The sequence below is a fragment of the Pecten maximus genome, chromosome 17 (assembly GCF_902652985.1).
Source record: "Pecten maximus chromosome 17, xPecMax1.1, whole genome shotgun sequence".
NCBI classification, from domain to species: Eukaryota; Metazoa; Mollusca; class Bivalvia; order Pectinida; family Pectinidae; genus Pecten; species Pecten maximus.
In genome coordinates, this window is record NC_047031.1 from 31,265,553 (window position 1) to 31,276,192 (window position 10,640).

Genomic DNA, 10,640 nt, shown 5'->3' on the forward strand with positions numbered 1-10,640 from the left:
ACTAATGTATACAAACTTAGACCACATGGTAACAATAAAGGAAATGAACTATGTGAAAAGCACTTGCAAGTTGAAGTTAACCATAGTAACTTATCAATATAAATATCTCTCAAGCATGAATTCTGATCCTATTCTTGTGTAAGGTCTAATTTTGTAAAATTAATAAAGCATATGATTTGACAGATGAAAAGACAAAGGGGTTTGAAGGACATCTGATGATGTGCTAAGACATTTGTTTACTTTTTAATTTTCTAAGAAATAAATAGTGTTAATTTTAAAATGCCAAATAATACCTGAAGTAATACTGTTTGTATTGTTGTGTTCTCATCATTGTGTTATATTGCCTTACCATCTTTTTTTTTAAATTTATTGATATACCATACTTTTGTGGAAAATGTTCACAAATTACAATGATCATATTACCAAAGACATATTACTCCTATTGTGTGTTCAACATTGTCCTTTCGATGTAAGGCTAAAAGATTCTACATTTTTGAAATTTGGGTACCAGAACTCTAAATCGACACAAATATAATTCGATGAAAAAAATGCATACAATCAAAAATCCTGATACATGTGCGAGTAATCCTTCTCTGTATATTAGACTTTATTAATCATAAATGGCATGGTTTATGCAAGCAAGCAAGCAAGCAAGCAAACAAGCACTTAAAAGGCACCTTCTATGAGGAAGCAAGGAATAAAATTTGCATTTAGTACTACAGAAACTTTACATTTTACATCTGAGCCTAACAGGAAGATTTTAATTTAATAGAAACCAGTGTACTTTTATAGATATTAACAGACTTCATACTTTAATAATAAATGACATGGTGTATGCAAGCAAGCAAACAGGCAAACAAGCACTTTCTTTCAAACAGTGCAACAGAAAATTGAAAAAGATAGAACCATGTACACTGGTACACTAATTTATGTATTGACAAGGACCTTGACCTTTGACATCTGAACATGAAAGGTAATCTCCAGCAAGAATCAGCTGACCAGATATAAATATTGGATTTTTTTTTTGAGATATTGACATGCTGTGACCTTTGACCTTAAGACTTCGGAAGTTCGGAAACTGATCCCAATGAAACATTTGTTTGAGATCTGCATCAGTCTAACAGTTTAGTACAACTAATATTTATCTATAATGATATTGACCTTTTACCTTGCTTTCACACCTAAAAGGAGAAAGGAACAAGTGAAATTAAAGTAGAATTGGCAAAAGATAATGTGTCAATCTGATGGATGGTGAGAAAATTATACTCCTTTCACAATTGTCCAAAGAGTCAATCATTGTGATAGATATGGATACAGTAAAATATTGAAGTCAAAAGTAAATGAGATTAAGTTGCATCATCAGCTTGATTACGTATAATCAATGTTGCCCAGGTAAAGGAACGATGAAACACCAGTAATAGCATATCCAGTGATATTTCACAAGCCTATATATCAATACAATCAAACAGAAGTCCATTGTTTTGAATCTAGTGTATCATTGGCCAGCCAGAGTCTTGCTGTTAATTTCAGCAAAACTGCAAATTTCAGGATAACATAGTAAGCTAATTTAGATCACGTATATTGCTCTGAAGAACTCTGCACATAACAGAAAGACAATTTTCAGGAAAAATAGTTCAACTGCGAGTTTGAGGTAAAATTTGCATATTTTTGAAAATAGCCCTTAACTACATTGGTTGAATATTTATCTCAAAAACAGTCTTCTTACTATAATGCTCAGCTGTGTTAATATTATCTAAAAGTGATCCAAATGAGCTTACAGTGTTCTCTACTTGCATTTTTGCTGAAATAACAAGCAGGCAGCATAGCAGATTAAATGACAACAGCAAGACTAATGGTTTACCATGATCCATACTGTACTAACAATCGATTAACCAACTTCTATTCCATTTCACCAGACTAGTGATTTATAAGATTGTAAAATATCAGTGTATTTGCTATTAAGATGGACCTGAACAAGCTGCAGGAAAATGAGTTGCACAAACATTGCAACATGCAAAACAAACAAACCATTTTTAAACTGACATTTACTTATCTAGATGTCACAAACACCAAATTTGGAAAATATGCCGAATATGAGAAAAATGACAACAGCACATGCCTGCACTCCACAGGGTCACAATAGTGTGACAATACTGTTCAGTGGCAACATCAAAGCAACAAAAAGGCAACATATTTCACCTGCACTCCACAGGGTCACCAAGCCTGTTCAACAATGATGAGCACTTAATTTATTGAAGGAGAGGTCAACAATGACTTAGTACAAATTATTCATTGTATCTTTCATTCTGGCAAAGGTATTAATGACCATATTGTGGCGAATGTTAATGACAATATGGGAACATAACTATAAAATAGCATAATGTGACTGCCCAGATATAACTATGGAAGCATAATGTGACTGCCCAGATATAACTATGGAAGCATAATGTGACTGCCCAGATATAACTATGGAAGCATAATGTGACTGCCCAGATATAACTATGGAAGCATAATGTGACTGCCCAGATATAACTATGGAAGCATAATGTGACTGCAAAGATCTGGTTTGCATTAATTGTTGATCTGTGTATTTGTCCTGTCTGGGAAAATTAGGAAAGGAACTTCATAACTGCCCCCCGTACAGAAATGTAGAACCTCCTATTGCCTCTGTCATTTAGATGAACACCGTCATCCACATAGCAGGAGACTGGTATTTTCTTGTGTCGCCATACTGAAATCCGAGGACATTCATGTTCTGTTCGGAATTCCAGCTTTTCGTTCAGGGATATTCTCTTCAGCTCATAAATGTCTGGAGAAATATTCCGTGTCCGATGGCGAATTAATTGAGACCCAATACTTATGGTCAGGTGAGGCATTGAAGCTAATAGGGAACGACAAGCATGGAGGAGTTCGTCTGCCACGTGGTCAGCCGAATCCTTTCTATCCAGGTCGTTCCCGCCAAGCTGAACAAATAAAAAATCCGGCATGAACCTCAACAGCTGTCCAGTCCATGCCTGTAAATCATTCACCTTGGCACCACCCTTTCCAATAAATTCGGTAATAGTGGTGCCATGGACGAATTCGTCCTTTACCATACGGGCAATGTGACTTGATCCCGCAATGGCTATTCTGGAAAATTTCTTTTTCATATGGACATTCGACTGTACAGTCGACTGTCCACATGAAACGGTATCTTTCCTAGGGCCATCGCCGCCAAGAGACATGGTCAACTTAAAATTTTCAGACATATTGAAGAAAATATATGTAATACTTAACCTCTGTATGATTGTCAGTTCAAAACCACGCGGTTTCAGTTACTTCCGGTAATTTCGGAAAGGCTGAACTAGTCGATAAGTTTATTGCGGGCTACTATCGCGGGCCAGCTTGACGTTATCGTTCCTATCTTAACTGTTAAACATCTTTTTTAAGCGTTCCAGCTACCCTGACGAATTAGTAATACTAATCAGAGTAAACGTGAATCCATCAGTCAGGCAGATTGTTTATTAGACCGGATCTTAATAGTTTTATAAAAGATTAAATACATTTATACATATGATAGAAATATGTCCCAAATATGATGATGATACTGATATTAGAAAGTTTGTGACTGACTTCGATTTCCCGATAGAAAATAATTAAGCAAAACCTGTTCCGGAAAAGATATTGTAATAGTGGTGATCTATTGCAAAAAACAACCAATGAAATAACAGACACTACTTGACGTAACATCACACAGACTGACCACTCGCGATCGGACACTACAATTACGGAGTACAACACAAACGAAACGAACGCACACAAAACGTATACATAACTACAATAATACGGACGATACTATAACGGACGAATTAAGTTACTGACGCGTTATAACAAAGGGAAGTAACTCTAAGAGATCAGGACCTCCGAATACTAGCCAGATGCTCTACCGAGCTAAATGTCGCCAATATTGACCCTGTCCAGTTCCGTTATACTCTTCCACCCCTTTTAAAGTCTTCGACCTGGAAGACCTAGCAACTAACAACCCAGGTTCGGGTATCCCCTTGTCAAGTGTTCAACTAACAACCCAGGTTCGGGTATCCCCTTGTCAAGTGTTCACCTAACAACCCAGGTTCGGGTATCCCCTTGTCAAGTGTTCAACTAACAACCCAGGTTCGGGTATCCCCTTGTCAAGTGTTCAACTAACAACCCAGGTTCGGGTATCCCCTTGTCAAGTGTTCAACTAACAACCCAGGTTCGGGTATCCCCTTGTCAAGTGTTCAACTAACAACCCAGGTTCGGGTATCCCCTTGTCAAGTGTTCAACTAACAACCCAGGTTCGGGTATCCCCTTGTCAAGTGTTCACCTAACAACCCAGGTTCGGGTATCCCCTTGTCAAGTGTTCAACTAACAACCCAGGTTCGGGTATCCCCTTGTCAAGTGTTAACTAACAACCCAGGTTCGGGTATCCCCTTGTCAAGTGTTCAACTAACAACCCAGGTTCGGGTATCCCCTTGTCAAGAGTTCACCTAACTTGAGACAAGGTTCGGTCACAGGCACGAAATGTAAGAGGAGTGCACAGGTGCCTGACTCGTTTTATAAAATAATAACATATAGAGTACATATGTACTCTATATGTTATTATTTTATAAAACGAGTCAGGCACGTGAGTGTGAGTAGTGGCAAAATACATAACCAGACTGAGGTTCAAACAAGGGACCTCCGAACAATAGCCGGATACACTTGTATGTACATGTACACAGGCCCAGTTGTTCAAATGGTGACAGTTTTACAACAATTTTATAATCTTGATTATCAATCTTTTCTGGTAAAACTTACTTGACAAAACTTTATGTAACAAGGTGAATTGTACATACTTTGTATTTACTATATATGTTATTGGTTTCCTAATGCTTAGTATAGTAGTCGTGGATCACATGATAATCACGTGATCTCGAATATTTTGTATACGCTATATTAGTGTCATTTTTACGAGTTAGTTTTATTAACATTTCTAATATAATTCAGATCATCATTGATATGTACTAAAATTAAGGAAAATATAAAACATTAATTTCCGGAACCTTCCGATCTATTTTTGACCAATCGGGTTGGAGCGGTCAGTTTAAATACAAGGCCTTTGTTACTGGTCAGTACAATATCAGACAGCTGACAATCAACAGGTGGATCAAGTTTTCAAGTTTCTCCAGTAATCTATTCCGGATCAAAATATATATAATTGTGAGTAATACATCTATTTATGATTTGGTATAAGTATTTGCAAAATAGTTAGTAGATATAGAGACCATTAGATTGTTTGTAAATTCGTTTTAGCTATACATGTATTTGTGTTGATTTCTATTTATATGTGGTGAATTATATTTATAGATATAAAGCTCATTGCAAGTGTCTATGAGTATATTAATAACCTGTATATGATAACACACGTGATGGTGTAATGGATAACACCGAAGCTTTATAATTGAATCCAAGTCTCGTATTTATGAGATCGAATCCTGGAGACTAGTAAATTTTATTTATGTTGTATTTTATAATATCGAAATGTACATTTACTCACATGTTAGTGTGTGATTGAACACTTGTATATTTGTTATCACAGGTTGTTGAAATCAATTCACAACAAGAACATGTAACGGTGAACTCCCATCTTTACCTTACTTAGGGTGAGTTATACTGTTGTATTAGATTACGTTAAATACTTTTGTCGTATTATAACATACTGTCACTCACAGGGTATTTTATGACAGGTATATAAGTTCATATGTAATCTGAACGTACATGAAATGAATGAGTATATGTAAGTGTATGAATAACTTGATTAATGTAATTTAGTGAATGCAATTACATTATTATCAAAATGTTATCATTTACCATTCTTTTATTATTTTTATCATGAATAATTGATTTGTCAAATATATTGTCTGCGAGGAACTGAATGTTTTTCTAATATGTTTGCAGACAAATGCCAGAAAACACGTGATGGACAATAAATAACATGGAATGAAAACATCTTGTGTATGTGATTTTTACATGTGACATTTATGGGACTGTACCACTCACCAGTCAGCTGCTTCCTGTGTATTTTAAGGAAAAGGACACAGAGGTTTTGATGTAAAGGAGAAATGAGAATTTCTTTAATCAAGTGATTAATTAAGCCACAGGCGTCTGAAGTTCTGACAGTAAACTGAGATATAATACCATAGTAGATACTCTTATTTTTTATATGGTATTATATCTCAGTATACTGTCAGAACTTCAGACGCCTGTGATTAAGCTAATCATCTTTTGAGCAACTGGGCCCTGGTAGCCAGTTATTGACCCGGTCCAGTTCCACCACACCTGTACTCTGAAAGTATTGTCACCTCAACTACCTATTTTTGGTAAGATACCATATTATATATAAAAGATATCTCACATTTGTAATAATGCTATTTGTTGTTACAGTGTGATAGCAGAGACGTATATATGTCTCTGGTGATAGTCCATGCCTGGGCTGATGAGGGATAGCAGTACGAGTCGAGTCTGTTAACAGGTACTGGTTTGGTTTGTTTTTGTTTAACGTCCTATTAACAGCCAGGGTCATTATAAGGACGTGCCAGGTTTTGGAGGTGGAGGAAAGCCGCAGTACCCGGAGAAAAACCACCGGCCTACAGACTAGTCAGTACCTGGTAACTGCATGCCCCCACGTAGGTTTCAAACTCGCAACCCAGTGGTGGAGGCTAGGGCTAGTGTTAAAGTATCGGGACACCTTAACCACTCGGCCACCGCAGCCCCAGGGACTGATGATTCTGAGTCCACCCTGGATATGCCAAAGAAGAATGAAGACAGATTATACTTGTCACATTTAGTAAAAATGGTGTGGATCAGCCATCTATATTTATAAAAAGATTCAAAAACAGAGAAATGTTTTAAAGACTTGTGTTTCTATTGTTAAATTAATAAACATTTGAATACAACATTTTACATTTCAAGTTAGGTTAAATTTGTGTTTCCTAAATCAATTAAAAATATTGGACCCAAATTATTGAATGTCAGTTGACTACAATATTTTAAGGGCGTATCTCACTGGCCTGGAGACTAACTGGCGACCTACTGGCGACTCGAGTCTCCGCTCGTCGCCGCGACGTCTACTGGAGACTAACCGAGTCTCCAGTAGGTCTCCAGCAAGTCTCGGCGACGTCTCCGAGACGTCCCTGCAACGTCGCCGCAACTGATAGAGATTGATTTTGTCTCCGAGACCTAATAAAGACTAATAAGACTGAGGAGACGTTGCCGCGACGTTGCCGCGACGTCTCCGCAACGTGTCCGCGACGCTGCTTGACGTATTTCAGAGACCACGTGACACACCCCAAGCTCACATCGCCGATACTGCCGATACTGCCGCGACTAAGGAGACGTCTCAGCGACGTTTCCGCGACATCCCGGCGACTTTCGTGCAAATTGGTCGTCAACTTCTCGGAAGTCGCCTTGATGTCGTCTTGGTGAGAGTGCACGACATTTTTTTTCTCCCTAGTCGCCGCACAGTCGCGGCGACGTCTCCGCCAGTGAGATACGCCCTTTAGGTGTGGAGATTATACAAAATGTGTGTTTTCTGAATTAGATCCAGTTTTTAATACACGTAGTGTAAAATGTACTAATGTAGACTGGAAAAATATTCTATTTCACAAACATCATTTCTTCGTTATTAGCTAGCTTTACCATAGTATTGTACCTCAACAATATGTCATTGTCAGATCTCATTGTTTAAACTGAGGTAATACATTGTTTTCATGAATGATAGACCTATTAAAATAATTCAAAACCGAAAATCTCATTCATATACATCTTTATATTGTTTTGCAGAAAAAAAGACTTTCGTCATAATACATACTGTAGTAGACCTTGAGCTTCATGTTGATTAAACAAGCAGAAAACACATTAATCGTGTACATACTGTATAAGAGACCTTGATGAAATCACTTTTAACTTATTAATTAATACATGTATATTATATATATATAATCACAGATGAAGTCAGGAAAATAACAATGCACAGATTTCAAGCTGTTTTATACAAAAATAAAGATGCAGATTCTAAGCTGTATACATATGCAATGTACAAATATTTTTTTTCCAGCTTGTACAGAATTGGAAGATGAGTTGGACAGAATAGTTATCAAGAATGGACAGAACATCATCGAAAGTGGGAAGGGTGAACAGGACATGTTTGACTTGTCAATGGTGACGGATCTTCCTTCTGTGAAAAAAAAATGATGCAGATTCACGGTTCAGAACAAGAAGAAGCATCTACAAATAGTCTTGTAAGAATTTTTACATGACGTGTTTAACCTTGATTGAATGTATTACCTGTATGTCATGAACATCTCTGTCTGGTTCTTTTACACTTTGATTTCTCCGATATAACTTACTTAATTTTGGTTTTGAACAAAATGTGTTGAGCATGTGTTTGTGAAATCGAGTGGTGTAACATGGCAGGAGTGAGTTATCGTATTAAATTTGTATGACGATATTGTCAGACAGAACAGCAACGACAGGAATAAACGTCTGTACTACATGTAGCTGCTCTGAGGTCTAACCGATAACTGAGGGCTAAAACATAGGTAGCATAAAGGCACGAGGCCTTCCGGAGGATAACTACCTGGAATCCTCGGAACCGTACATAAAATACAATGCTGTACTGAATCAAGGCTTGAATGTGGATATGAACAAAATTTTCATGAATAAATGATATTATAGTATACAGCATTCTGATTGGTCCACACATCTATCTTAAGTATTGAGAAAAAAATACGTCTGTCAGTTTAACATAAGGATTGTTATGAATTTAATTAAGTTTGCAGAATAATGCATCTCATTCCACAGCAAGTCCTAAAGTCAGAATCAAACCTGATCATCTCCAGTAATAGTAGTCCTCTTATGACAGTCTAATTATCTTTAAATTATTCTTTAAATTACAGGTGAAAAGTCATAATCAAACCTGATCATCTCCAGTCATATTAGTCCTCTTATATTATGACAGACTGTCAGTCTAATTATCTTTAAATTACAGATGCAGCAAAATATCCACAATTTGGAAACAAAATGTGATGAACTTAGCAGAGAAAGTTACGAAACAAATGTAAGCTATCTACACTCCTCTGACAATGAAGAGCTGTCACCTGGTTTAGTGTTTCCTTGCCGACCTTGGGATACAGCTGTACAAGGAGAGGCTCTATGGACCTCAGTGTCAGCAGAGGATTCATCGGAGTGTTGTATTTGCGGTGGGAAAAACAATATAAATTAGGATCCACCAATTCATACCCATCAAGGAGTACCACCTGGTGAAAGGCGGTTCATGTGTCTGTTCTGTGGGAAGGAATTCAAAGTCCGACAAGCTGTACAAGTTCATACAAGGATTCACACAGGTGAAAGACCGTTTGAATGTGAAACCTGCGGAGAAAGATTCCGAGTGAATTTGAGTTTGCAGAGGCATCTTGGAATACACACTGGAGAAAAACCGTTCAAGTGTGATATTTGTGGTCTCTGAAGTGGAACAAACAGGAACACATGAAAATTCATACTGGTGAGAAACCCTTCAAATGTGATGTGTGTGGCGATTTATTTCGAGTGAAGGAACGACTTCATGTGCATTTGATCAAGCATACCGGAGAGCGACCTTACAGGTGTAAATTGTGTGGTAATAAATTCAAGGTCAAATGGAGTCTTCAGGAGCATATGAGAATTCACACAGGCGAAAAATCATTTAAATGTGAATATTGCGAGGAAGTGTTCGGTGTAAAACAAAGTCTACAAAGGCACACTAGAATCGACACAGGCGAAAAACCATATAAATGTGATTTCTGTAATGAAGAATTTCGGATTAGGCAGAGTCTGCAGCGACACATGCTTATACACACCGGGGAGAAGCTTTATAGATGTGATGTTTGTGGTAAGGAATTCAACATGAAATGGAGCCTGAAGGAACATTCGTGGAAACACACCGGGCAAAAACCATATAGCTGTGGTATTTGTGGAAACATGTTTTCTGCAAAACGGAGTTTAAAATTACATTTAAGAATGCATAACTCCAGTATAAATACATAAGTTATTGTTTGTTTTAATTTTTAAATTTCACTTAATACAAATCTAACAGACAGAAACCTGAACAAGATCATAAAAGATTGAATAACAGGCTTTCAAAAAATCGTATAATAAAAACCATCCTGCTGTATATGATCTGTGATAATCTCATCAATTCATGTTAAGGTTGTAAGAAGTGACTTATAGCGGCAGGATTGGGTGTCATGTGATGTCTCTCAGGATTGGGTGTCATGTGATGTCTCTCAGGATTGGGTGTCATGTGATGTCTCTCAGGATTGGGTGTCATGATGTGATGTCTCTCAGGATTGGGTGTCATGATGTGATGTCTCTCAGGATTGGGTGTCATGTGATGTCTCTCAGGATTGGGTGTCATGATGTGATGTCTCTCAGGATTGGGTGTCATGATGTGATGTCTCTCAGGATTGGGTGTCATGTGATGTCTCAGGATTGTGTCATGTTATGTCTCTCAGGATTGGGTGTCATGTGATGTCTCTCAGGATTGGGTGTCATGATGTGATGTCTCTCAGGATTGAGTGTCATGTGATGTCTCTCAGGATTGGGTG

General features: G+C 37.4%; 1 protein-coding gene across 1 annotated transcript; it reads left to right on the forward strand.

Moving 5' to 3' along the window:
* The first annotated feature begins 4,843 nt into the window (after window positions 1–4,843).
* Window positions 4,844–10,080, forward strand: LOC117315314 (zinc finger protein 525-like). Its single transcript, XM_033869462.1, is given in 6 exon segments — window positions 4,844–5,217; window positions 5,597–5,660; window positions 5,956–6,377; window positions 8,114–8,297; window positions 9,047–9,507; window positions 9,510–10,080. Coding segments are annotated over 2 exon segments (747 nt in total). The 5' UTR covers window positions 4,844–5,217; window positions 5,597–5,660; window positions 5,956–6,377; window positions 8,114–8,297; window positions 9,047–9,331.
* The last annotated feature ends 560 nt before the right edge of the window (window positions 10,081–10,640 follow it).